Below are 27,665 nucleotides of genomic sequence, written 5' to 3' on the forward strand. Positions count from 1 at the left end.
CTAGTTTAAGTGCAACCACACTTCCATCTCCTCCACTGAAGAGCTCTTCAGCGGGACACTGACTGGCCTCCAGCGCTGAGTGGAAGACCCAGCATGTACTTTGTATTATAGGTGACAAAGCATTGTAATAACATGTTAATAATCTCATTCTTGCAGTATGCTAATATGCCTGCAGCCTTTTTCTGCCAGTCTAAGGGAAAAACAACCAGGAAGTCCTGCATGAACTCTGGATGCTGGCCCGGACGCACAAGTGAACCATGGTTCTTAAATTGTGCTTTGTCACCTTGAGGCCGAGGAAAGGTGCTTGCATTCGCCTCACGAATGTTCCTTTTTGAGCCCCAACAGGACGCTCCGTGCTGGCAATCGCGCTTCACTTCATTCATGGATTGGGTCGGGGGGCTTTGTGGAACCCCTAAAAGAGCAATTGTGTTTGGGGAGGGGGGGGGATGTGCACGTGCAGTTGCTACTTCATATGCACGTTGCCCGCAGAGGTGAAAGTTGGCCTTCCTCACTGTAGTGTGTGTGTGTGTGTGCCTCCAGAGGTGGTCAATGGGAAGGGAGCAGGAATGGCGGGAGGGAGCGAAAAGAGGTGCCAGGGTAGGAGAGAGAGCGGCCTCTTATAGAGCCAAGCGGGGTCACTTTGGGAAGGTTTTGCAGCTCACAAAGTGAACCATCCAGAGGGTCCATCATTATCCTGCGAGAGGAGTCAGTGTTCTGATCCACCTGCGCGCAAACAAAGCCGACATGTGCACGCCGGGCTCCCGAACGCCCCTTGCATGCCTCCATTAGACCACATCAGTACCTCCTTGAAAGGTAAGACCCGCATCAGGGGAAAAAGGCTCGAGGTGAACAATTTATTTATATTTTAATGATGTGTACATGCAATGTTTTAGGACGTTCTTTCATGCAGTTCAATGATATACTATCATCATGCACACTAAGAACATAGCATTTCAGTCAATATTCATTTTAAAGTTTTCAAATTTATTATCATTACATATAATAGAAAATGTGTATATATATATAAAATATATATAAACACATTCTTTTTTACCCATTAAGATTTTGTTGTTGCTTGTGAAGCACTAATCAAATTTCACTCATATATTTTACTAAATTATTCATGCATTCATTTTCTACCGCGTATCCTCACAAGGGGCGTTGGGTATCGTGGGGGTGCTGGAGCCTATCCCAGCTGTCTTTAAGGACATTGTTCCGACTCTTTTCCAATTGACTATCAATAAATATTCACAATAATATGCAGGAAAAACATATGCTAATTTATTCATTCACTCATTTTCTACCGCTTATCCTCACAAGGGTCGAGGTTGGGTTGTTGGAGCCTATCCCAGCTGTCTTTAAGGACATTTTTCCCACTCTTTTCCAATTGACTATGAATAAATATTAACAATAATATACAGGAAAACCACATGTTAATTCATTCATTCATTCATTTTCTATCGCTTATCCTCACGAGGGTCGTGGGCGGTGCTGGAGCCTATCCCAGATGTCTTTAAAGACATTTTCCCCACTCTTTTCCAATTGACTATGAATAAATATTAACAATAAGAGGAAAAACATATGCTAATTTATTAATTCATTCATTTTCTACCGCTTATCCTCACGAGGTTTGCGGGGGTGCTGGAGCCTATCCCAGCTGTCTTTAAGGACATTTCTCCCACTTTTTTCCAATTGACTATGAATAAATATTAACAATAATATACAGGAAAAACATATGCTAATTCATTCATTCATTTTCTACCGTTTATCCTCACAAGGGTCGCGGAGGGTGCTGGAGCCTATCCTAGCTGTCTTTAAGGACATTTCTCACTCTCTTTTCCAATTGACTTTCAATAAATATTAACAATAATACACAAGGAAAAAACATATGCTAATATCTTACTCTTAATCTTAATTTATTCATTCATTCATTTTCTACCGCTTATCTTCAAGAGGGTCGTGGGCGGTGCTGGAGCCTATCCCAGCTGTCTTTAAGGACATTTTTCCCATTCTTTTTGAAATTGACTATCAATAAATATTGACAATAATATACAGGAAAAACATGCTAATTTATTCATTCATTCATTTTCTACCACTTATCTTCACAAGGGTCGTGGGCGGGGCTGGAGCCTATCCCAGCTGTCTTTAAGGACATTTTTACTACTCTTTTTCAATTGACTATGAATAAATATTAACAATAATATACAGGAAAAACATATGCTAATTTAACTTGTTTAAATACATTTATGGTCACATGACCATTCAAATGTAAACACTGTATTCGAGTGAATTCACAATGATGACGACAATTAACCCGCCCCCCCACTTGTCACATGACAACTTTATTTTCTCAGGATACACAGCTCACACGAGATGCGTTCAAGAAAATCTGAATTGTCTGTCCTGCCAGTCCTAAGCAATAATAGATAAACTTCCCAATGGCCTTCTTGTTATTATTGTTATTTATTTCTCTGCTGCCCAGCGAGGCCCACATATAAAATAAATGCAAAGTTTTTACAGAAAAACTGTTTGGGTTGTTCTTGGATAGTTTTTGTGCAGCTGCTCCTCTGACCGATGGAGGTGGATCACTCCTCCCTGCGGAATACTAACGAGGGCCTTTTGTCACACATCTCCCGTTTTCGCTTACACACACATACACACACATACACACACATACACACACAGCATAGAAAATCAGTTTGCCTACAGTCACACACAAATTCACGTGTAATTGCCGGCCTACTCACACATAGTACCACACACACACACACACACACACATAGAGAGTGATGGGTACAGAGTCGTTTTTGTCAATGGTGTCTTTTGTTTCTTTCATCTGGGAGCCAAACAAAGCATTCCTGTGTGGATGGAGGAGAGAGAGAAGGAGGGAGAGGAAAAGAGGAGAAGTAGAAAGCCAGAGGGAGGGAGGTGAGGAAAACACTCAGCGCTCCTTTTGTCTGGCCAAAAGAAAAAGTTTAGATTCAGTCGGCAGACCGGGCTCGCTGAGGCAGGGCAGTGCAGCAGGTTGTGGCGTTGCCATGGAGATGGAATACATCCTGCTGGAGAGGTCGGTCCAAAATATGACTGCCGTTTTTTTTTCCTGGGTGTGTGTGTGTGTGTGTGTGTGTGAGACACGTGAAGATGGGAATGAGAGGCAAAGATGGGCTTTTCAGTGGTGTCATTGTGAGTCTGAGGCTTTTGAGGGTCTCACCCCCCCCTTTTTTTTCCTCACAAAAAGGTGATGTAATTAAAGCCGATTGGTTATGTCATCCATTTCCAGCCATGCAGACTGTCACTGGCCTCAAGTGGACTCGGGCCTCTAACACCAATTGTCCTGGGATCGGAAATAACCCGTTCCTGAGTCAAATTGTCTCCCTCATTAAAGTAACATGTATTTGTACTAAACTGCAAAAATAAGTGACACAGTGTTAATGGAAAAATATGGTGACGCGGGAGTCTTATGGCTTCCTTCATGGAACTTCTTTTTTCTTCTTGTTAACATTCATTCATTCATTTTCTGCCGCTTTTCCTCACGAGGGTCGTGGGGGGTGCTGGAGCCTATCCCAGCTGTCTTTGGGCGAGAGGTGGGGTACACCCTGGACTGGTCGCCAGCCAATCACATATAGACAAACAACCATTCACACTCACATTCATACCTATGGACAATTTGGAGTCGCTAATTAACCTAGCATGTTTTTGGAATGTGGGAGGAAACCGGAGTACCCGGAGAAAACCCACGCATGCACGGGGAGAACATGCAATTGAACTTGGGTCTCCTAGCTGTGAGGTCTGCGCGCTAACCACTCGACCGCCGTGCCGCCTACTTGTTAACATGGTTGGTCAAAAAGTAAATTACTTAAGTTACTAAAGGGGGGAAAATCCTTGAAAGAAAAGTAAACAAATCATTTTCTGGGGCCAACATTTGGAATTTTTCCACCCATAGAGTTTTAAAAACTACAACATAGAGTAGCTAAAATGTTTTGTACTAGCTATGTCAGTACCCGTGTACACACAGAAGCATCTGTCGGTACATTCACACACACATAACGTAAAACATGATAACATCAGTATCCATTTACACATACAGTAGAGGCATCTGTTGCAATCAAACGTAAACACCTAACCTGTTGAGATCCCTCATGCAACATCTCAGCTGGGATACTGCAAATTTCATCCTGAATTCTCTTCTTTAACTCATCTTGGTGGAGTCAGAACTCAGAACTCAGCTACCACTTGACGTCAGCCAATATGCACTCCAAAATTCCTGTTTTTTTGTGTCCCCCTGTATTTTTCATTCGTTCATTTTTTACTGCTTATCCTCACGAGGGTCGTGGGGGATGCTGGAGCCTATCCCAGCTGTCTTCGAGCGAGAGGTGGGGTACACCTTGGACTGGTGGCCAGCCAATCACAGGGCACATATAGACAAACAACCATTCACACTCACATTCATACCTATGGACAATTTGGAGTGGCCAATTAACCTAGCATGTTTTTGGAATGTGGGAGGAAAAAACCCGGAGAAAACCCATGCATGCACGGGGGAGAACATGCAAACTCCATACAGAGATGGCAGAGGGTGGTCTCCTAGCTGTGAGGCCTGAGTGCTAACCACTCGACCGCCGTGCAGCCCACACCTTTTCCAAACTTAAAAATAACAACACAGAAGTAGCTCCAATATGTAACGTTAGCTTCCGGCAGTGGCTCGTCGCTAGCCTGCTGGTAGTAGCCGGTGATTGAACTTTGGTCTCCTAGCTGTGAGGCCTGCAGGCTAACCACTAGTCCACCGTGCAGCTTCCCCCCTGTATTAACGATAGCAGACATATTTGTACATTCACACATTTACATTCACAATGACAACATGTTTATTGACTGTAAAAATCCTTTTAGAAGCATCTGCAAATACTTAATAATATTATATAATAATAATATATATTACATAATGTCAACCTTGCTCTAACCATTCACATAATTCACATTCATTTTCTATGCCACCATTCACATACAGTAAATGTCTGTATCTGTGACACAGCATGAATATGTTTGTCCATTCACATAATACAGCATGAAGTGTCAAGGAAAACATAAGCACTGTCTGGAATACTGTTAACAATTTGGCTTCAGAAGTAAGACTGGGAAAGATGAACAGTTGTTGGGTGGAAGCATCGTTGCAGAACGAGGCACTCACAAAAACAACATTTGGCATGTTTCCTATCAAACTCCTGCAGTCATCTCTAGTTTCCTGTCAGAAAGTCACTCTTTGTCGCTGCTAAGACACTAAGACAGAAAAGCCTTTAAAGACAACATTCAGTGTTTCTTTGCTTCTACTTTTTTCCCAGCCCACAAGTGATTCTCTGTGTTGCACCGGCTTTTTAATGCATCTTCACTTCGCTAACGCTTGTCTTTCTGTCCCTTCTCCTCGTCTTTTGTCTGCCGTCTCCACCCCGCCGGGACTGGTGATTTGTCGGATGTAAGTGAGCGTGTCCAATGTGTGGAAGTACAGTAAGCGTTTGTGTGTCTGCCGCTGTGCCCCAGTGCCTCCGCAGGGGAGGACATTCTCGCCAACATCCCATAATGTAAAAAGGCTTAATAGAGTCAGCTGGACTGGAGCAAAAAGTAACAATTGTGAGTCTAACCAATCAACAGGCTGGAGTGTGTTTAGCTCCTCCCATTAGGTACCCTACCACCAGTCAATCAATACTTCTTTTATGAGAAAGGAAAACTGCATCATTTACAATCCTTATGAGACATTGTTCTCTTTTTTGTGGGTTCTACAATAAAAACAATGAAAAAGGGGCAGCTCATTATTGCACGTAATGGAATGCACCTATTCTGCCTATTAATTTACCTCCAAAAAGTTTTATGGTTTTATATATGTTGTGACCATGCAGTAACATGGAATACTTCGAGTATTTCGGTCATTTTAAGCTTTACTAGAGTGTCATAGATTTATCATGGCAACATAGAAAGGAATTTTCTACCGCTTATCCTCACGAGGGTCACTGGAGCCTATCCCAGCTGTCTTCAGGCAAGAGGCTGGTGGCCAGCCAATCACAGGGCACATATAGACAAACAACCATTCACACTCACATTCATACCTATGGACAATTTGGAGTGGCTAATTAACCTAGCATGTTTTTGGAATGTGGGAGGAAACCGGAGTACCCGGAGAAAACAAACTCCACACAGAGATGGCCGAGTGTGGGATTGAACTTGGGTCTCCTAGCTGTGAGTTATGCGCGCTAACCACTCGACCGCCGTGCAGCCTGACAAAAGTGCAAAATGTTTTTAAATCCAATGTGATGATTTTCCATAGTCTTATCCACTTATCCACAGTCTCAAGTGTTTCATCTCAAGTCAAGTCTAAAGTAAAGACATGCAAACTCCACACAGAGATGCCCGAGGGTGGAATCGAACTCAGGTCTCCTAGCTGTGTGGCCTGCGCGCTAAGGTGTTTTTTTTTTGTTTTTTTTGGTAAAAGCAAACAAATCAACACTTTGATGGAGGTTGAGCGTTCCCTGAGTCTTGTTGGTAAGGGTGGAATTGAACTCGGGTCTCCTAGCTGTGAGGCCTGCGTGCTAACCACTCGTCCACCATGCAGCCCACACCTTTTCCACACACAGAAGTAACTCCAATATGTAACGTTAGCTTCCGGCAGTGGCTCGTCGCTAGCCGGTTGGTACTAGCCGGTATGGTGTGTCACAACGCCAGTAACGTTGTTCGGCATAACAATGTTAATAACAATAACAACAACAATAATGTTGCTGTAGCTTGGTTAATTTGCAGGTCACATTATGTAAATGAGGCGGTTTGGTGGTGGGAGGGGTAGAAGGCTTACTAGGCGGAATAGTTACATCCCATTACGTGCATTGTTACGTTTAACAAAGCAACCAAACCCAAAAAAAACAACTTAATCATACTTGAGTGGTTGACATTTTTAGGACTTGACGCATTTCTAACGCACACCGACACGTTTGAGGTGAAATCCTATTTTACTTTGACGTTTTCTTTCTATCTACAGATGACGTCCGCCACACCCCCTTCCTCTCGTAGCTCCTCCCCCCAGAAAGTGTGCCACTCCCAGACCCAGACGGACGTCCTGAAGCCCCTGCTGGGTGGCGGCCTCTCTGGAGTAGGTGGGACTTTAAGGAAGAGGAGGCGGGTCCTGTCCAAAGATGGGCGGAGCAATGTGCGCATCGAGCATGTCAGTGGGCGGAGCTCTCTGTACATGCGCGACCTGTGGACCACGTTCCTGGATATGCAGTGGCGTTACAAGTTCTTCCTGTTCACGGCCACTTTTGCCGGGACCTGGTTCTTGTTTGGGGTGCTGTGGTACCTGCTGGCGCTGGCGCATGGCGATCTGCTGGGTAGGAAGAGGGTCACCAGGACCGTGTGTGTGTGTGTGGACAAATATCTTCCAAATAACTTGCTTTCCATTGTTCTTCCAGAGTTTGATCCTCCGTCCAACCACACGCCCTGTGTGATGCAGATGCAGACCCTGACGGGGGCCTTCTTGTTCTCACTGGAGTCCCAGACCACCATTGGGTACGGCTTCCGCTGCATCACAGAGGAATGCCCTGTCGCTATCGTGCTCCTCATCATCCAGTTGGTCCTCACCACGCTGATGGAGATCTTCATCACCGGAACCTTCCTGGCTAAGGTAACACCACCAGAAAAGACTGAGCTACTTTACTTCCTGTCTGAAAGTACAGTGGTTTGTTCCTGTGTGGGGGTCGCTCTCTGTTCTAGCTGAGCTTAAACTTCCATTACATTGGTCCATCAGGTCGCTCGGCCGAAGAAGCGAGGTGAGACCGTCAAGTTCAGCCAGCACGCTGTGGTGTCCACGCAGGAGGGCCGACCCTGCCTGATGATCAGGGTGGCCAACATGCGCAAGAGCCTCCTGCTTGGCTGCCAAGTGAGAAGCCGGAAGACCACGTTATATTTCTCTGTAAGAACTCAATAACTCCACTGTTTCTATGATCGACCCCCTCTTCCAGGTCACGGGTAAGCTGCTCCAGACATCTCTGACCAAGGAAGGAGAGACAGTTCGTCTGGACCAGAGAAACGTTACGTTCCAAGTGGACACGTCCAGCGACAGCCCCTTCCTCATCCTGCCACTCACCTTCTACCACATCATTGACGACAGCAGCCCTCTGAGAGCTTGGGCTGCCAAGGGTAGGTAGCTGGTCACACCCAAATATTAGTTCATTATTAATATGTAGGTACCTCCAAAATAATAGGTACAGGTGCAGCGACCTTCATATTATTATTCATTCATTCATTTTCTACTGCTTTTCCTCACGATGGTCGCGGGGGGTGCTGGAGCCTATCCCAGCTGTCTTCGGGCGAGAGGCGGGGTACACCCTGGACTGGTGGCCAGCCAATCACAGGACACATATAGACAAACAACCATTCACACTCACATTCATACCTATGGACAATTTGGAGTCGCCAATTAACCTAGCATGTTTTTGGAATGTGGGAGGAAACCGGAGTACCCGGAGAAAACCCACGGGTACAACACGGGGAGAGCATGCAAACTCCACACACAGATGGCCGAGGGTGGAATTGAACCCTGGTCTCCTAGCTGTGAGGTCTGCGCTAACCACTCGACCGCCGTGCCGCCCCATTGTGTGGAAATATGGGCTAATAACTATAAAAGCAATCTTCACTTGCTAAATGTACTGCAAAAAAGGTCAGTAAGGATAATTCATAATGCCGCCTACAGAGAACATACTAACTCCTTATTTCTAAAATCAAAAATACTTCAACTTGCTGATATAGTTAATCTTCAAACAGCTAAAATAATGCTATAAATGCTAATAAGGCTAAAAGTAACCAATTAGCGAAAAATGTCATCCAATACTTCTCTACAAGAGAGGAGAAATATGATCTCAGGGAAGAAGTACATTTGAAACACTTCTATGCTAGGACTATGTTATGCTAGCCATAGCATTTCAGTATGTGGAATCAAACTATGGAATGGATTGAGTAAGGACCTCAAACAATACACAACGATGAGCCAATTCAAGAAACAATACAAGCAGTTGATGTTTGCTAAATACAAGGATGAAGAGTCTTGAACCAGTCATGATGTGCTATATATATCACTATATTGACACTTACTATGGTACCCATTATGTCATTGGATGCTCATACCACCTTGTACTTTGGTACGAGGTCCATTATTAAAAAAAAAACAAAACAAAACAAAAAACCTTAAACTGTATTATGGAAAGCAGGAAGTGAACAAATGTAACAGTTAGTGATTGTAAAAGTACCAGATGGAGGGGTAGGATTTAATAAGCTTTGGTTCTTCCTACTCCTTTTGGACATGTGGAACTGTGAACTGATTATGGGATGCACTCAATTGTAATCTGATGCATGTTCAAATGAAATTAAACCATTACCATTACCATTACCATTACTGTCTTATATTTGCAGTATACATGTTAGTTCATTCATGGTAGTTAATTTTCATTCATGGCCCCCAGGTGGCGGCTGGACGGATCCAGAGTTGGCCGACTTTGAGTTGCTGGTGATCTTGAGCGCCACCGTGGAGCCAACCTCGGCCACCTGCCAGGTTCGCACCTCCTACCTGCCCGACGAGATCCTGTGGGGCTACGAGTTCCCTCCCGTAGTATCCCTCTCCCAGTCGGGTAAATACGTGGCCGACTTTGCCTTTTTCGACAAAGTGGCCAAGAGCAAGAGTGCACCAGTCTTTAAACCATCAGGCCACACCTACCAGAGCAACGGTGGCGGGACTGTTCCTGAGGTGTCTGACACCGAGAAGATACGCTTGGAGCAGAGCTACAGAGACCGTGGGGAGGACCGTGGGCGTGGCAGGGACACTAACCTCAGCGTGCGTATTAGCAACGTGTGAAGACGTAGTTTGGGACCCGGATTCTGTCCACATGTTTGCACGGAGATTCATATAAGCCTGAGAAGAACCTCAAGAACAACCAGTAGTACTTCAAAATAAGCTGGTGGGAGGGTGACACCAAGTACACACGTGATGACCTCGGCCGTGCCCACACATACCAGGATATTTGTTTAAAAAGTAACAGAGGTTTACAGTTTTTTGTTCACACACAAAACTGACTTTTTATAAAAGCCACAGGGAAGCCTTTCTAGATTTTCCAGAAATTACTTTTTCAAGCAACTGCCTCCATTGTGGCCTTTAGGTTTAGGAGCTGTAGCACCCCCTGTAGCTTTGGCATGCACATGACAGCTTCCCTTACTTCTTTTGTTAGTGTGGACACTACACACTTAAAAAAAATGTGTAGACCTCGCCCCTAATGTTGTCTTCCAACATGAATGCAGTGTATAAAAAACAACATAACACAACATAACACAGCTTAACCTAATGAATTGTTTTCATTTGAGTGACATACCGCACAATAATATGTGGGCTGGTGAAGCAAATGAAAGCGTACTCCTGAAACTTATGGAAATTGCATGCAAACATCCATTTGTGACGAGCTAATTTACTGGAAACGGTCATGTGTCATACAAAACCAACAACATTTGACTAATGTCACCACCTGACTCACAAAAACCACCGCCCACTTCCCTTGTGGCTTTGTCATTTCCTGTAGCGAGGTGGTGTCTCTGTCCGTACACAAAATATATGTACATCATGCTAAGTTGATTACAGTTCTTTTTAAGCGTTGGTTGCCTTATTTAGGTACATGAGGCACTTAAAATATTAAAACCAGGGATCCAAAGTGGCAGGTGAGTGTAGGCAGTCATCATGGTGCCTTCCTAGGCAGCGTCTGTGTTTGTCTTCTTCAATGTGTACAGTAGATTTAATCGTCTGCCGCTAACTGACATTGCTTTGAGTCAAAACACTGTGTGTTTGTAAATATGGAAGTGGGAAAAGCACATGTTTATTTTGTAACAAGAAACTCTAGGCTACTAATGCTAAATGTTTAAACCAATGAGAAGTCATTTGAATTAAAAAAAAAACAACATCTTTTTTTGGGGGTGGCTAAACAAAAGGAGAATACCTCGAGTTGACTTCCTGAATTCAGCTAAATGGATGTCCTCGTCCACGTCGTTATTTCTCTGCTGCTGGCACGAAAAGTGGAAGGTAAGCAGCACAACACGCAAACGTGCACACCCTTTGCACACTTTGGTTGCTCTTTTAATCAGCCGTATGTAGCGTATGCCGCCATGGATACTGCAAGTTGAGATAAAGAGAAATGTCTATTCACTATTCATTTGCGACAATCTATTTCAATACAGAGCCAATACAAACATTCTGTAAAGATAATGTTGGCTTTTTATTGACACTGTCATTCAAAAATATGTTTATTATTGTGCAAAAGAGATATTTGACATTTAGCTACAACAACATTTATGTCATTTATGTTGCCCGGCAAAATTTTATTAACCTTCCTGTTGTGTTAGCTTTCTGGTATCATCTCTTATGTTAACGGGTCGTTTTTGACCAATGTATTAAATCAGCTATAAAATACACTAAAAACAATAAGTTACTATCAAATTTGCTTCTCATGTCTTGGTTACCTTCTGAGGCTTCCTCATCCATGAAAATGTTGGTTTTAATACTTTTGGTGTGGGCATGTAGGCCTTTTTTTGTCACTATATCCCTCAATTTTAATTTCCAAAAATGGTAAAATGAACCTCAAAAGAATCATATTAATAAATTGAATTATTTTGTTACCTGGCTATTACTGAGGGATATAGAACATCTCTCTTAAATCAATTAGTTGTATTTATTCTCTCATTTTCGTATTAATCACTAAAGAAACATCTATGGTGTTTGGGTGAATTTTGACCCATATATATTAATGTCAAGAAAAGGTAGAAAAAGTTATTGTTTTCAGTTACAGAACTTTAGTATAAAGTGAAATGAAAAAGCAGAACAGGTCCAGATCTTGGTTCACTGTACTTCTTGCCATTCTTTCCATGATCCAAATTGTAAATGTGAATCAAATGAGTGAATTCCCCTCACATGTCTGGACATTGTTTTTCTGCTGGTATACTGGAAAAGCGGTCAAAATGAGAATCCTCTAAAGCTTAGATGATGAGAAGAGGAGCTGGTTGTCATTGTGTTGGCGAATTGTACGCTTATGATTTTAGCTGTGGCTCACCATATTGCTTTATAGTCACAATATTGCTTTATAGTCATTTACAGACTATTACCATTCCACTACAAACTATTTATTATGCTGAAGAATGCATAATATTTAGAATATTTACCTTTTGGAATTCAGAGTTAACTCATACACACACACACGTAGCTTCTACTTGGCTCTCGTCCAACCATCACTTCCTGTTCATCTAACCGCCCAACAACCCCTCACAAACTGCACACTGACCCCTAGCGGTGTCACGTGAAACTGCACCAAAAAACAGTTATTTTTCACTGGGTTACATCTATAAAGGTAGACTTACAGTACTTAGAAGTACAGTATATTACTTCATAAAATGGCCTGTAAGTGGATTTGGCATCAAAACAAATTATGCAATATCGCCATATTATGTCTGTAGCTGTTTCGGTCATGATTTCATTCAAGTTGAGATGGCTAGCTGTGAATGGAAACTAGTGAATTTTTTCCCAAATTAAATTTTTTGCTCGTATTTTATTTAATTTTTTTAGAATTCCGTTCTTTTACCTTTTTACACTCACACTGAATCTGTTACGGCTCTTAGGTTGGAGAGCCTAAGAGCTCTCCGAGTGAAAACGAGTGCATCGGCTCATTCACTGGGTATGGATGCAATTGATGGGTGAAATCAATGCGTTTGTGGGTATCGGTAAAATCCTTTTTATTAATGTTCAACTTCCCTCCATATGCTGTTCCCCAGGTGCCATGAATGCACCATCATTATTTGGCGTTTTGTATTGAATACGGACGGAAGCCGTGAGGCACATCCAACTACTAGTAAAACAGCATGGATGTTCGTAGCAAGCAGCAGCGAGGAAGTTTCTATATTAAACGTTTAAATGGTATGTTTGGAAACACTATGGATTATCAAAGAACGGCGGAAAGCTCGACAAAATATCCGTAATTTGCAAAAAAATGTCACGTTAAGAAGCCGTCCAACGGCAGCAGTACAAACATGCAGCCCCCCCCCCACACCACAACACGGACAAGTCTACCCCCACCTCCCCGTCTAATTCCTGGTCGGACACCGGGGAAAAACCAAGCAAATCAGGTCAGTGGATCTTCCGCTGCTTTCCAAATTGTCCAGGAGCTATTTGTCCGTCCCTGCAACAAGTGCCCCCCCCCGCAAGGAGTGTTCAGCACAGCAGGTGACACAAGTTTAGCACACCTATCTTTAGGCAGTTTTGCCCATTCTTCTTTGCAATAAGTCTCAAGCTCCATCAGGTTGGATGGGAGACGTCTGTGCACAGCCATTTTCAGATCTCTCCAGAGATGTTCGATCGGATTCAAGTCTGGACTCTGGCTGGGCCACTCCAGGACATTCACGGAGTGGTTCTGAAGCCAATCTTTTGAGATCTTGGCTGTGTGCTAATGTCTACTGTCTATATGGTCAAGGTACATGACCAGTCTACTGAGGTCAAGAGCGCTCTGGAGCAGGTTTTCATCCAGGATATCTCTATATATTGCTGCATTCATTTTTCCTTCTATCCTGACTAGTCTGCCAGTTCCTGCTGCTGAAAAACATCCCCACAGCATGATGCTGCCACCACCATGCTTCACTGTAGGGATGGTATTGGCCTGGTGATGAGCAGTGCCTGGTTTCCTCCAAACATGGCGCCTGGCATTCACACCAAAGAGTTCAATCTTTGTCTCATCAGACCAGAGAATTTTGTTTCTCATGGTCTGAGAGTCATTCAGGTGCTTTTTGGCAAATTCCAGACTGGCTGCCATGTTCCTTTTACTAAGGAGTGGCTTTCGTCTGGCCACTCTACCATACAGGCCTGATTGGTGGATTGCTGCAGAGATGGTTGTCCTTCTGGAAGGCTCTCCTCTCTCCACAGAGGAACGCTGGAGCTCTGACAGAGTGACCATCGGGGCCTTGGTCACCTCCCTGACTAAGGCCCTTCTTCCCCGATCGCTCAGTTTAGAAGGCCGGCCAGCTCTAGGAAGAGTCCTGGTGGTTCCAAACGTCTTCCATTTACGAATAATGGAGGCCACTGTGCTCATTGGGACCTTCAAAGCAGCAGAAATGTTTCTGTATCCTTCCCCAGATTTGTGCCTCAAGACAATCCTGTCTCGCAGGTCTACAGACAGTTCTTTTGACTTCATGCTTGGTGTTTGTGCTCTGACATGCACAGTCAACTGTGGGACCTTACAGTTATTATATTTCCAAATCATGTCCAATCAACTGAATTTACTGCAGGTGGACTCCAATTAAGCTGTAGAAAGATCTCAAGGATGATCAGAGGAAAAAAGATGCACCTGAGCTCAATTTTGAGCTTCATGGCAAAGGCTGTGAATACTTATGTAAATGTGATTTTTTTGTTTTCTATTTTTAATAAATTCAAAACATGTCACATGTCACATTGTCATAATGGAGTATTTTGTGTAGAATTTTGAGGTAAGAGATTAATTTAATTCAGTTTGGAATGAGGCTGTAACATGACAAAATGTAGAAAAAGTGAAGCGCTGTGAATACTTTCCAGATGCACTGTATGTCGTCCTCTTGCCTTGTGACATTTACATCACACAAGAAGAGACCTATCTAATAGAGGTTTGTACCAGTCTGTTTACAACTATCGCTCCCCCAAAGATTGTCTTATTCCACAGGAAGAGAGTTCACTAATTGGCTGTTTTGTGCGTAGACCTATTGTTATACAGGGCGTTCGCTCACCAGCCACAATGGAGAACAACTCCCTGGGGGGGGAGGGCACCCACCAGGGTCATAAATAGGGAGACTTTACACTTGGAATTTTGGTGCCTTTTGGATGATTACTATGTTTTGGCTGACTCACAATCTATGTATACTTGGTTCAGTTAAAAGGAAGTACAGTGTTTTTGCTCTGCTCGTACAATTTGTTGGTCAAGTGTGAACGCTGGACCAAACAGGTGGACCAAGACTGAAGCAAGTTGGAACCAATATAAGCCTTCCCGACCTTAGCCATGTCTCTTAGCTGTCAATACTTCGTACTTCTGAGTATTCCTGATAGGCTGCATGCATGGAAGAGGACAGCACTAGAGGATAATGGCTTCCGGCTGGCTTCACTTGTGATTCTTCTGAAATCTTTAGTCTTACTGTGTTTTACGTATAAAGGTATTTTACATGTACTTATTTTATTCTGTTTTTTTTTTGTTTCTCAGGGTCTGAAGTGATGACCATGTATGTGCAGCAGGGAAAAGACCAGCTCTTCAAAGTGAAGGATGATGTTACATTAACTGACATTTTTGCATGGAAGTTCAACAAAAATGATACTATAATAAGATTAATTGATAAACAACCACCAAAAATATATCCCCGTTATGAAACAAGAGTTAGTCTAGTCCGACGTTTATCGTTGCTTATAAACAATGTTCAAGCATCTGACACTGGAGTCTACACTGCACTGCTGTTTGGTTCTCCAGACCAGACGTTGGCAGAATATCATCTTCAAGTTCAAGGTTTGTAACTTTTTTTAATTCAAATGTTGATGTAAAATGTCCTCTGCCGCTCAAAGTATAAAACCCTTTATTTGACAGCTGCAGTGTCACCCGTCAAGCTTGTGGTGGCGTCGGTATCCACCAGCGACGACTTGTGTAACATCACAGCGACGTGCGCAACCGACAATGGGCGTGTCAACAGCACTTTTAGATGTGATCGTGACAACTGCAGTGAGGTGGAAATGCGACATTCAGGTGCCACAACCCTGGATTTGTATCTCCAGGCTTTCTTCCCCAATGTCTCCATCGTTTGCAACCACAGCAACAAGGTCAGCTGGACCATGGATGCAAAGGAGGTTCGTGACATATGCGTTGGAGGTGAGACATCATCATTAATCTGTTCAAGAAGGTCTGACTCAAACCCAAACATAACCAAATAATTCATTCCTGGGAGCCAAAAATATTAACACAAAACACATAACTAGTGTGAATGAAGCAGATGACCAAAAAAATATTTTGAGTGACATTATTTATTATAAATGGTTGGAGAACGGTCACAAAATAGACTCCCTTTATTGTCATTGCACAAAAACACAGTAGTGAAATTGCCAACGAAATGTCGTTGCCTGGCTCCCATATAATAACAGACACAAAAGAAGATAAGTAATAATAAATAATAATAATAATAATAATGTGGAGAATAAATAGATAGAATAGACACCAAATATGAACAACATAATGTCAAGTGCAGCGTGAACAGTAAATTGCCCAAATAATTTAAATAATTTAAATAAATAATAATAATGTAAGTAAAGGTAGAGGGGCTTATTTGGCATTCAGCAGTCTGATATCCAGGGGGAAGTAGCTGTCTCTGAACCTGGTCGTCCTACAGCGGATGCTGCAGAGCCTTCTCCCCGATGCCAGGCGAGAGAACAGTCCATGCTGGGGGTGTGTGGGGTCAGAGCAGATCCGATGGGCTCTAGATACACACCGGCTGTTTGCTATGTCCTTAATGGGGGGGAGCTGGGTCCCGATGATCTTCTCCGCTGTCCTCACCACTCTCTGCAGTAACGTCCAGTCCGAGGCCTTGCAGCTCCCAGACCAGACGGAGATGCAGTTGGTCAGCAGGCTCTCGATGGTCCCTCTGTAGAAGGTGGTAAGGATAGGAGGGGAGAGGGAGGCTCTTCTCATCCGCCGCAGGAAGTGCAGTCGCTGCTGTGCCTTCTTCGCCAGAGCGGAGGTGTGGAGTGACCAGCCGAGGTTGTCCGTGATATGCACCCCCAAGTACTTGGTTGTGTTCACAACTTCTACGGCTGTGCCGTTGATGCTGAGTGGAGTGTGGCTGGGTCTAGATCTCCTGAAGTCGACGATGATCTCCTTTGTTTTGTCAACATTCAGGACCAGGTTGTTCGCCTTGCACCAATCTACAAGGTGTCGCACTTCCTCCCTGTAAGCCAGTTCGTTGTTGTCCTGAATGAGGCCCACAACTGTTGTGTCGTCCGCGTACTTCAGGATATGGTTGCTGCTGTACTTGGGGCGACAGTCATGGGTCATTAGGGTAAACAACAGGGGGCTCAGAACACATCCCTGGGGTGAGCCGGTGTTCAGGGAGATGACACAGGATGTGTTGTTGCCCACTCTGACATACTGGGTTCTATCTGTGAGGAAGTCAAGCAGCCAGTTGCACAGGGAGGTCTTGAGGCCCAGTGGCTCCAACGTGCGTACCAGGTCCTGGGGGATGATTGTGTTGAATGCTGAGCTGAAGTCTAGGAACAGCATCCGTACATGGGTGTTTTTCTTCTCCAGGTGCTCCAGGCTCAGGTGGAGAGCAGTGGAGATGGCGTCTTCAGTGGAGCGGTTTGGCTGTTACGCGAATTGGAAGGGGTCGAGTGATGGGGGGAGTATGGAGGTGATATGGTCCTTAACCACCCTCTTGAAACATTTCATAATGGTTGATGTGAGTGCAACGGGCCGAAAGTCGTTTAGACATGTAATAGATGGTTTCTTGGGCACTGGAATTATTGTGGCGGTCTTGAAACACGGGGGGACTACAGCTTGGGCCAGTGAGGTGTTGAAGATGTCTGTGAGCACGTGGGCCAGCTGGTCTGCACATTCCTTGATCACCCATCCTGGAATGGCGTCTGGGCCTGCAGCTTTCCGCACATTGACCTTCCTCAGGAAGGACAGTTAAACAACCAAAGGAACAATTTAACAAACAGCGGTTTTTATTTCCAAGTAAAAATTTTATTTGTATTTGTATTTGTACGTTTACTTTTACTTTTACTTTTATTTTTTTATTTATTTTTTGTCACGTACCGAAGTACAAGGTGAAATGACCATACAATGACATAATGGGTGCCATAGTACCTGTCAATCTAGTGATACAATCAACAGAGACAATTATGCAAAAAAATGGTAATGGTTTTATTTCATTATAAATAAAAGAACATGCATCAGATTACAATTGAGTGCAACACAATCAGTTCAGTTCAAAATGACAACTAAATCCGATAATTGCACTTTTCAATTGATCACACGGCAGTAAATTAACAACCAAGTAAATAATAAGTAAATAATAATGTAATAAGTAAACAATAAAATAAAAACACATTCCCATAATGGAGTTCATGGTGTTATCGGCGCTAGCAAACAACTAGCTAAACAACTAGCAAGACAACTACCTATGTGCGTAACCTACACACATAGCGGCTTTAAACATGACATGGGAAAGATGCAGTGTTGATTTTTTTCCAAAATTCAAATCCAAAAATGTAATGAATGTGCCGCTGCAGAAGCCACTGATTGCCCGATGATTGACCAAGTGATATGACAGCTACGAGCTAACACCGTCAGGCCCATAACGTGGGTTACAAAGACACGTGGCAAAGAAATTCACCTTCTTGTTTTGTTACGGGTTATTTCTCGAATTCAGTAGTTTCTTACCTTCTTTATCAAAATTCTGTCACTTGCCATTCTTTGCTTCCATTTTGGGATACTACAACTACAGTCAACTGTTGATGACATCATTGATGTGCGACAAAGCTGACTTATGGGTCCCTTTTAAGTTTTATTGGCAAGCAAATAGAGGTTGCTCACAAGGATGTTTTCAGATAAACGTACATTAAGAACACAGTCGGACTCACGGAGAGTATTAACATGACATAATGGATGCCATATTGGCACGCTTTGGACATATCTCCAGTAGGTGGCAGCACCACGGTTGTACTGCAAAGGTTTCAGAAAGATTGTAAACAAAGAACGCTATCATAGCACTCCATCTTGGAAAGCTCTGTTAGCTGTCCTCAAATGGAAAAATACCTGATGATTTACTCTTTTTTTATTTACAGAATCTGGCAAAAGTTCAATAGCGACCTGGATCTGGATTGCAGTCCTTGTTGGTCTCGGTCTCGGTCTTGGCTTTCTTTCTTTTCTTCTTTACAAGTGGATGACCTTCAGAAGTAAGTCTACCCCATGTTACTTAAACCAACTTCTATTCCAAAAATATTCACTCCGAAAAAAAACGAAATTTTCCTTCCCATTTTGTCATGTCACAATTGTGAGTACCTGTGGTTTACTTTGATGTGCATTTCTTTCTTTGATGCAGTAAATGACAATAGTATTAGATTAGTATAACAGAGTTCTAAAACATCTGACAGCACCCCCCTCAAAATGTTGCCCCAGCACCCCCCGCTTATCCTCACGAGGGTCGCGGGGTGCTGGAGGCTATCCCAGCGGTCTTCGGGGGAGAGGCGGGGTACACCCTGGACTGGTGGCCAGCCAATCACAGGACACATATTGACAAACAACCATTCACACTCACATTCATACCTATCATTCCATCATTCAAGACTTGGTAGTCAATGTGGACCTAGATATCAATAACTCGGAAATTGTCTTGGATTTTAGTCTGATGACTTGAAAATAGTTTAGATTTTCTCAGTGTGTTGACTAAAACGTATCCAAATTCAAAGTGTATCCAGTGATGGTCCTTTATGGACTTTTCACCAATTAATGTGAATTGGAAATATGATAACATACGTATAATCATGGAGTGATTGTACTGATTATAGCAGCAGTTTGCGGGCATAATTCAGTTATTCCTCCCACATTCCAAAAACATGCTAGGTTAATTGGTGACTCCAAATTGTCCATAGGTATGAATGTGAGTGTGAATGGTTGTTTGTCTATATGTGCCCTGTGATTGGCTGGCCACCAGTCCAAGTACTTGTATTTGCAAGTAGGCAGAGTCAGTCAATCTAACACAACATTTTGATGGTTTCGGTAGCCAATTTTGTTAACGAGTCAAAACAAGAGGTTGAAAAATATATTTTATTTCATTTTCACAAATAGAATAAAGATTTCATGAATCCGAAAGTTTTATTTATAACCCTTTGGTGTGATGAATCCAGTCCTGATTTGAAAAGTCTCCATCGAGTGTTTTTCAAACAGCATGGGATAGGTGCCAAAGAAAATATATTCAAAATATATATACAATATATATAAATGTGCCTTTATTGCATTTTGACAAAAAAAATAAGTTTCACAAATACAATAATGTTGGGCAAAGGCAAAGTCATACCTAAAATGTGTCAAATGTTTTCATATCAAAAAGTTTCAAACCAGGCGGCACGGCGGTCGAGTGGTTAGCGCGCAGACCTCACAGCTAGGAGACCAGGGTTCAATTCCACCCTCGGCCATCTCTGTGTGGAGTTTGCATGTTCTCCCCGTGCATGCGTGGGTTTTCTCCGGGTACTCCGGTTTCCTCCCACATTCCAAAAGGTTAATTGTCCATAGGTATGAATGTGAGTGTGAATGGTTGTTTGTCTATATGTGCCCTGTGATTGGCTGGCCACCAGTCCAGGGTGTACCCCGCCTCTCGCCCGAAGACAGCTGGGATAGGCTCCAGCAACCCCTGCGACCCTTTTGAGGAAAAGAAAATGAATGAATGAATGAATGAAGTTTCAAACCAACAGGACAAACATTCATGCTGCTCATTACATCAATTCCCCTTATGTGCTGAATCAGAAGCCAACTTTGGTGTCATGTTAATTGTTCTTCTCAGAAAATCAACCAATGATTTCTGCAAATACCCTACAGGTCAGGTCAAGGAATCAAGGAACCGCGCCAGGAATCAACACGCAGACCGTTTGGTAAGTGCTTGAATCCTCTCCAATTGAGCCGGCAGGATTTTGTGTGTTCAACAAAATCCTAATGTGTTTTCAGGAGAGCAACCATTCCATTTTGAATGCATGTCACTTAAATGATGCAGCAAATCTTTCTTCAACCTACGCCTTGGTAGAATTTCACACAGCTCCGCAAGAACACCCCATGACTGACAGGACCTCGCCCGAGACGATGTATGCTAAAGTCATGAGAGCAAAGCCCAATGTGGACACGGGATCTAAGTTTCACCAGACAATAAAACCCTTATAGGCATTACAATACAAAGTTTTTTTTTGGCTTGTTTTTGTTGGAAATGTGAAAAATCCGCCTGTGTGTAGTAGGGCTTAGTGATGCTTCCTTTCAAATTAAAGCAGTGACACTTGATGATGATGATGCGTATAATGGCTTTTGACACAGAACACCGCCATGATGTAATTGTACAATTCCTCTCTGCAGCCTGTTGTTTCTGCCAAGACTAGGTTGAAGTCCAAAGTCGTAAGAAATGGTCAAAATTCAAGATGAATTACGATGGAAGACTTTCAAGCAAATGTGTCTCTCTTTATGAAGAACTGCGTCTAACGAGGAGACTTAACGACGCTGTTATCAAAATAGACAATGCTGAATTTCATGTCCATAAAATCATCCTATGCAACTGCAGCCCGTACTTTGGGTGAGTTCATTTAAATGAAATTATGATTGACATTTCAGGCTAAAATGTGCATTTGGATGAAGGACTTCACTGCATGCAAGACACAATAACGGAAGTACAGAACATGTATTTGGACAAGTCATTCATGGTGTTTGTGTACATAATATTTTTCTGTGTCCCTGATGTCCAGAGCCCTCTTCCTACGTTGGTCAACCCCTGGCCAGATGATCTACGTCATACATGGTCTGACGCCTCACTTAATGCAGCTCTTCATTGATTTTGCATACACCGGCTCTGTATCAGTAACAGAGGACAATGTACAGGACTTGTTAGTGGCAGCTGATAAGTTCAATGTCATAGGAATTGTTCAAACCTGCAGCACATTTCTAACAGAGCAGCTCTGCCCAGAGAACTGCATCGGCATCTGGCAGTTCACGAAGAACTGTCACACCCCGGAGCTGCAGCTCAAGGCCTACCAATACATCCTTTACCACTTTGAGGATGTTGCAACCGCTGATGAGTTGCGGCAACTCTCTATGCAGGACTTCTGTGATATCCTTGACAGAGATGACCTGATAGTGAAAAAGGAAAATATAGTTTATGAGGCCATCCTACACTGGATTGGACACGCACCTTGGGAGCGAGGCAGAAACCTTGCAGTCCTCTTAGCAAAAGTAAGTCAACCAATTTTACTTGTGAAGTTACAGTTTTTTCTCGATTGTTTAAACACATTTTCTGAAAGGATGCCTCATATTCTCAGAACTCTGCACACAAATCCAAAAATCACTCACACATTTCTGAAAAACCCCTCAATTCTCCTGCAAAATGAAACTTTACATCCAAAACAGTCTTTGTTCTTTTCAAAATGGTGTTTTGTCTCCAAATGACGCACACAAACAACGATATGAACAAACATTTATATGAATCAGTTGAACACTGAGCGGCACGGCGGGCGAGTGGTTAGCGCGCAGACCTCACAGCTCGGAGACCAGGGTTCAATTCCATCTCTGTGTGGAGTTTGCATGTTCTCCCCGTGCATGCGTGGGTTTTCTCCGGGTACTCCGGTTTCCTCCCACATTCCAAAAACATGCTAGGTTAATTGGCCACTCCAAATTGTCCATAGGTATGAATGTGAGTGTGAATGGTTGTTTGTCTATATGTGCCCTGTGATTGGTTGGTGACCAGTCTAGGGTGTACCCCGCCTCTCGCCCGAAGACAGCTGGGATAGGCTCCAGCACCCCCGCGACCCTCGTGATGAAAAAGCGGTAGAAAATGAATGACTGAATGAATGAGTTGAACACTGATGTGCTCAGTGTAAAACACTGTGGTTACATAATATTCATCATGACTCAGGCCTTTTTGTGGTCAGTGTGACCCACAGAATTGTTTTTTGGTTTTTTGGTATTTTTTTGACTCAGAACACAAAATTACATAGAAATATATATTTTTTATTTTTCACAGAAAAACAATCTACCAAGTGTTCATCACAGCCAACACAAAGTTCCACATACAGTGGTCTGCATCTAAATGTATACAGCTTCAGTTAAAGAAATAATAATAATCATAAACAAAAAATCAATCAATAACAAAGCAAAAGACTATGCTGCATTATGACTTCTGTTTGGGTCAGGCCACAGCACCTCATCTACATCACATGCAAGGTTTTCTCCGGCCAAGCAGCGGGGGAAATATCGCCTAGCATGGCCAATCCAGCCATGGAAAGCATCCGCTGGAATCTCTCCACATGCATCTTCCATAGCTTGGAGAAGGGGATTGTGTGTTTGTGGATTTCTGACCCTTTGCCCAGCCTCCCTCATTGTTAGACCGCTAATTGTAAAAATGGTGTTTACCCATGTGATGAGTCTGTGTGAATAATAGGAATATTCATTTGACTGTTTTGAGTGGCATTGTGTTCTTTGTGAAAACAAGAAGTTTACTTCATGAAAATTGTTCCAAAACTCAGAGAATTGTGTGTAGTGTTTTGAAAAAAAGTGTGTTGTAGATCTGCAGTGTGAATGTAAAGCAGGAATTGTGCTTATAGTTTAGCAGACTTTGGTTCATGGAGTTGGTGCATTGGTTCTATGTTGTGATCATTGTGTCTCAGGCATCACAAATTGTGTGTAAACAATCGAGAAAAACTGTAATATCAGTAATTTAAAGAAACGTTCCTAATATAATAATTATCAGAAGGAAACCCTGATCGGACAACCGTATTCTGTATTCCTGCCACCGTGTAGGTTCGTCTAGCTCTGACCAGTCAGGAGTACATCACCATCAACGTGTTGTCCAATCAGCAGGTGCAGAACAGCCGGGAATGTCTGGACATGGTTGCTTTTGCAGCCCGAGTGATGCGACACATGACAACACACTCGGTGTCCGGATATTGCAACCTTGTCGCCCGTCCTCGCTTACCATCTGCCATCCTGCTGGCGATCGGAGGCTGGAGTGGCCCGAGTGCAACAGACTGCATTGAGGCCTATGACGTTCACGCCAACTGTTGGGACTACCTGTTTGACAAAATGGATCAACCCCGTGCTTACTGCGGTGCGGCCTTTCTCAACGACGCCATCTACTGTCTGGGTGGCTTTGATGGAGCAGAGCATTACAACACGGTCAGCCGCTTTGACCTGAACACGGGCATCTGGCAGGAAGTGGCGCCCATGCACTATCGTCGCTGCTATGTGAGCGTAACTGTGCTAAACGGATGCATCTACGCATTAGGGGGTTTTGATGGACATGTAAGACTAAAGACTGCAGAATACTACAGACCCGAAACCAACCAGTGGACTTTTATTGCCAGTATGCACGAACAAAGGAGTGATGCCAGCTGCACGGCCCTAAACGACAAGGTAGCTTATGCTAAATTTTAAGATTGTTATGCAAGCGCACTTTTATTTGATCACTCTCCTGTTGGTTTCAGATTTATGTGTGTGGTGGCTTTAATGGAAACGAACCCTTGCAAACAGCAGAGTATTACTGCCCAGAGACCAATGAGTGGACCATGATTGCCCCAATGAGCAGCCGTCGAAGTGGTGTTGGAGTCATTGGTTTTGCTGACCATGTTTATGCGGTAAGTAGCATTATATTACATAACATAATTTGTACATGTGTGCGGCATTGGATTTACAATTGTTTGACCAAAAATGGACAGGATTAACAAAGCATTATTAGAGCCCTGTAGACATGACAAAACACGACTATAGTCACATTTATACTCTTTTTATTTACAACATATTGTGCAACTGCAGGGTCTTGAGACACATGCTAACTCGCAAACTAGAGAGCTTGCGACCTAAACGGTAGCCTTCAAGTTATTTCCTTTAAACTTAAATAGCCAAAAACTTACCACTTCCACATGGATAGGGAGGATAACTATTAACAGTTATTTAACCTTTAACATGAACATTAATCAAACGTAATAATTTTTTCTGGGTACATGATACCATACAGCATCCATATCAAACTTGCGCGGGCCGCACTAACATTAAACTTTCATATCAAGGTGGGGGCCTCAAACTAGTGTCCTGCGGGCCACATTTGGCCCGCGGGCCGCGAATTTGACACCCCTGCTCTAAGGGTTCTAAAAGGGTGACTAACACTATTGAATTCCATCTTACCAGGATGTAGGAGAAGTTTGCATCCATGCATCATTTCCCATTATTTCGTATTGTTTTCTGCATGTAAAACTATAATTATTCTTTATAAATTGTATTTTTAATAATTGGGGAGGTTAATTGGATTTACAGGCTGCATGACGGTTGAGTGGTTAGCACGCAGACCTCACAGCTAGAAGACCAGAGTTCAATTCCACCCTCGGCCATCTCTGTGTGGACTTTGCATGTTCTCCCCGTGCATGCGTGGGTTTTCTCCGGGTACTCCGGTTTCCTCCCACATTCCAAAAACATGCTAGGTTAATTGGCCCCTCCAAATTGTCCATAGGTATGAATGTGAGTGTGAATGGTTGTTTGTCTATATGTGCCCTGTGATTGGCTGGCCACCAGTCCAGGGTGTACCCCGCCTCTCGCCTGAAGACAGCTGGGATAGGCTCCACCACCCTCGTGAGGATAAGCAGTAGAAAATGAATGAATGAATGAACAACCTTGAAGTACCGTTACTTTCTGTTCAGCTTTTCAGGAATATACAGACATATCTACATACATGTGCAAATATGATTCTTAAGTCTGCTTTTGCTCTTGAAGGTTGGAGGTTTCGATGGTGAAATACGTCTGACCAGCGCTGAGGCCTACAACCCGCGGTTGAACAACTGGATAATCTTGCCCCACATGCAATGCCCCAGAAGCAACTTTGGCATTGAAGTCGTTGAAGATTGCCTCATTGTTGCAGGGGGTTACAATGGCGTCTCCACAACCAGCCACGTTGAGTACTATGACCTAACAACTGGTTTGTGGTCCCCGGCCAGTGACATGAGGATCTCTCGTAGTGGCTTGACTTGCTGTGTGATGACCGGACTCTGCAACATGACTAAATGTGCTGTTGTTCGAAACAATCTACCGTTGCTCTTCTTGGAAGACGATGTGACAGAAATGGACGATGACATCTGAAAGCCTGAAAAGTGCTCTGGAATAAACCAAAAAGACAGCAGCAAAATGACAAATATGCCGCTTCATCTATTTTATTCTGTTATTTTCTTGTAAAATATTGATTTTTTTTTTAGCGCATTCCTTTCATTAAAACCAATGAACAAATGCTGAGATTTATTCCAGAGGGCATTAAGAGTTTGTGACATCATGCCAGCTCAAAAAAGAAAACAGAATTTAAAGGTGAACACCGAAATCAAAATCAGCATCTATGATTAAAAAATAGAATCCCTATCTCATGCTGTCTATCTGGAATAAACCCTCCATAAACCCACCCCATCTTGCTCCTGCTTTGATGTACCTTCAGTTGGTAATGGTAATGGTTTTATTTCATTTGAACATGCATCAGATTACAATTGAATGATTTTTATTTTTATTTAATTTTTATTTTTATTTTTATTTTTATTTTTATTTTTATTTTTATTTTTATTTTTATTTTTATTTTTATTTTTTTAATTTTAATTTTAATTTTAATTTTAATTTTAATTTTAATTTTAATTTTAATTTTAATTTTAATTTTAATTTTTTTATACTTTATTTTTTCAATTTTTTTTTAAACAAACGTCAACAGCAGTACAAACACACTTAAAACAAAAAGGAGGCACTGGACACACGCATCCCACATTCACTGTCCTGGTGCAATTCGAGTCATTTCCTTGATATTTTTATTTTTATTTTTATTTTTATTTTTATTTATTTTTATTTTATTTTTATTTTTATTTTTATTTTTATTTTTATTTTTATTTTTATTTTTATTTTTATTTTTATTTTTATTTTTATTTTTATTTTTATTTTTATTTTTATTTTTATTTTTATTTTTAGTATTAGTATTTTTAGTATTTTCAGTATTTTCAGTATTTTAAGTATTTTAAGTATTTTAAGTATTTTAAGTATTTTAAGTATTTGTGTTTTTAGAAATTAGGCGTTAGTATGTTCTCTGTAGGCGGCATTATGAATTATCCTTACTGACCTTTTTTGCAGTACATTTAGCGAGTGAAGATTGATTTTATAGTTATTAGCCCATGTTTCCACACAATAAGTAAGATATGGTAGTTGGGTTTTGGGGTTGTAAAAAGTCGTCTTTCCAACGCCAGTCACCATTCTCAGTCAAGGTCAGCAGTTCTGTTGCCCAACAAATGTTGACTATTCCCCTTTACTACTTTTCCAAATAATTCCTCACACATGAGCTGAAACTGCGTATTTGCACTTTCCAAAAAAATTCATTCAGACTCCAGAATTGGGTGCTGCAGATATTTTTGAATAGAAACTGAACAAGACCCCGAACCAAAATGTTTGATTGACCCACCAAAAGCATTTGACTTGAGATAGGATCAATCCAGGATACTACCTAAAATATCAAAATTACTGTGGAGCTTCAAATTTGCCTACTTGCTTTCATCCACAACACAACAAATGTGGAATTGTGGCAGAGAATCTAACATTTCCTGGGCTTCAGTAATTAGAAATGTGATATTCTGGGCTTCAGGAGAATAAACACCCAACTCAGTGATGTTTTCTTTCAATTTAAAGCAACAACGCTTTGATGATGCTGATGATGGAGCCTCTGATGGCAAGATTGGTTTTGACACACAATGGCGCCATGATGTAATCGCAGGAGGCCCCCCCCACCCCGACCTCCCAAATATATGTTGAGTTCTGCAGACACTTCGGCAGGAGCCGAAAGTGTTAAGAAATGGCAACAAATTCAAG

General features: G+C 42.4%; 3 protein-coding genes across 8 annotated transcripts; all 3 read left to right on the forward strand.

The window, feature by feature from the left end:
- Nucleotides 1-597: 597 nt before the first annotated feature.
- Nucleotides 598-9,880, forward strand: LOC131135454 (ATP-sensitive inward rectifier potassium channel 10-like). 3 transcript variants are annotated; one of them, XM_058081317.2, is made up of 6 exons: nucleotides 598-813; nucleotides 7,019-7,364; nucleotides 7,446-7,657; nucleotides 7,781-7,912; nucleotides 7,995-8,172; nucleotides 9,492-9,880. In XM_058081317.2, the coding sequence occupies exons 2-6, from the start codon at nucleotides 7,019-7,021 to the stop codon at nucleotides 9,878-9,880; spliced, it is 1,257 nt and encodes a 418-aa protein (XP_057937300.1). In that variant the 5' UTR covers nucleotides 598-813. The 3 variants fall into 3 exon arrangements, with proteins under 3 accessions (XP_057937300.1, XP_057937290.1, XP_057937305.1); XM_058081307.2 differs by lacking the exon at nucleotides 598-813 and adding an exon at nucleotides 2,663-3,067 and having other exon boundaries at nucleotides 7,051-7,364; XM_058081322.2 differs by lacking the exon at nucleotides 598-813 and adding an exon at nucleotides 2,981-3,067.
- Nucleotides 9,881-11,005: 1,125 nt separating this feature from the next.
- Nucleotides 11,006-21,150, forward strand: LOC131135466 (uncharacterized). Of its 2 annotated transcripts, XM_078794758.1 has the most exons (7): nucleotides 11,006-11,089; nucleotides 15,270-15,566; nucleotides 15,645-15,923; nucleotides 17,352-17,454; nucleotides 18,893-19,003; nucleotides 20,643-20,695; nucleotides 20,769-20,957. In XM_078794758.1, exons 1-7 carry the CDS (start codon nucleotides 11,035-11,037, stop codon nucleotides 20,807-20,809), a joined length of 939 nt encoding a protein of 312 aa, XP_078650884.1. In that variant the 5' UTR covers nucleotides 11,006-11,034; the 3' UTR covers nucleotides 20,810-20,957. The 2 variants fall into 2 exon arrangements, with proteins under 2 accessions (XP_078650884.1, XP_057937316.2); XM_058081333.2 differs by lacking the exon at nucleotides 17,352-17,454 and having other exon boundaries at nucleotides 20,769-21,150.
- Nucleotides 21,151-21,209: 59 nt separating this feature from the next.
- Nucleotides 21,210-26,161, forward strand: LOC131135438 (kelch-like protein 10). Of its 3 annotated transcripts, none has more exons than XM_058081295.2 (5): nucleotides 21,210-21,378; nucleotides 21,548-22,031; nucleotides 23,595-24,206; nucleotides 24,278-24,427; nucleotides 25,557-26,161. In XM_058081295.2, exons 1-5 carry the CDS (start codon nucleotides 21,227-21,229, stop codon nucleotides 25,917-25,919), a joined length of 1,761 nt encoding a protein of 586 aa, XP_057937278.2. In that variant the 5' UTR covers nucleotides 21,210-21,226; the 3' UTR covers nucleotides 25,920-26,161. The 3 variants fall into 3 exon arrangements, with proteins under 3 accessions (XP_057937278.2, XP_057937260.2, XP_057937268.2); XM_058081277.2 differs by having other exon boundaries at nucleotides 23,652-24,206; XM_058081285.2 differs by having other exon boundaries at nucleotides 23,655-24,206.
- Nucleotides 26,162-27,665: the final 1,504 nt, after the last annotated feature.

This window comes from Doryrhamphus excisus, linkage group LG11 (genome assembly GCF_037039965.1).
Source record: "Doryrhamphus excisus strain RoL-2023G ecotype Guam linkage group LG11, RoL_Dexc_Guam_v1.1, whole genome shotgun sequence".
Taxonomy (NCBI): Eukaryota; Metazoa; Chordata; class Actinopteri; order Syngnathiformes; family Syngnathidae; genus Doryrhamphus; species Doryrhamphus excisus.

What these genes read in the sequence shown, in the direction of transcription:
- LOC131135454 (XM_058081307.2), top strand. Translation starts at nt 2,790, where the DNA reads ATGGGTACAGAGTCGTTTTTGTCAATGGTGTCTTTTGTTTCTTTCATC. An exon ending in CCGGAACCTTCCTGGCTAAG is followed by an intron (nt 7,658 to 7,780) that starts GTAACACCACCA and finishes TTGGTCCATCAG; the next exon opens with GTCGCTCGGCCGAAGAAGCG. An exon ending in GCCTCCTGCTTGGCTGCCAA is followed by an intron (nt 7,913 to 7,994) that starts GTGAGAAGCCGG and finishes CCCCTCTTCCAG; the next exon opens with GTCACGGGTAAGCTGCTCCA.
- LOC131135466 (XM_058081333.2), top strand. Translation starts at nt 11,035, where the DNA reads ATGGATGTCCTCGTCCACGTCGTTATTTCTCTGCTGCTGGCACGAAAA. An exon ending in CAAGTGGATGACCTTCAGAA is followed by an intron (nt 19,004 to 20,642) that starts GTAAGTCTACCC and finishes AATACCCTACAG; the next exon opens with GTCAGGTCAAGGAATCAAGG. An exon ending in ATCAACACGCAGACCGTTTG is followed by an intron (nt 20,696 to 20,768) that starts GTAAGTGCTTGA and finishes ATGTGTTTTCAG; the next exon opens with GAGAGCAACCATTCCATTTT.
- LOC131135438 (XM_058081295.2), top strand. Translation starts at nt 21,227, where the DNA reads ATGAATTACGATGGAAGACTTTCAAGCAAATGTGTCTCTCTTTATGAA. An exon ending in AACTGCAGCCCGTACTTTGG is followed by an intron (nt 21,379 to 21,547) that starts GTGAGTTCATTT and finishes CCTGATGTCCAG; the next exon opens with AGCCCTCTTCCTACGTTGGT. An exon ending in TTGCTGACCATGTTTATGCG is followed by an intron (nt 24,428 to 25,556) that starts GTAAGTAGCATT and finishes TTGCTCTTGAAG; the next exon opens with GTTGGAGGTTTCGATGGTGA.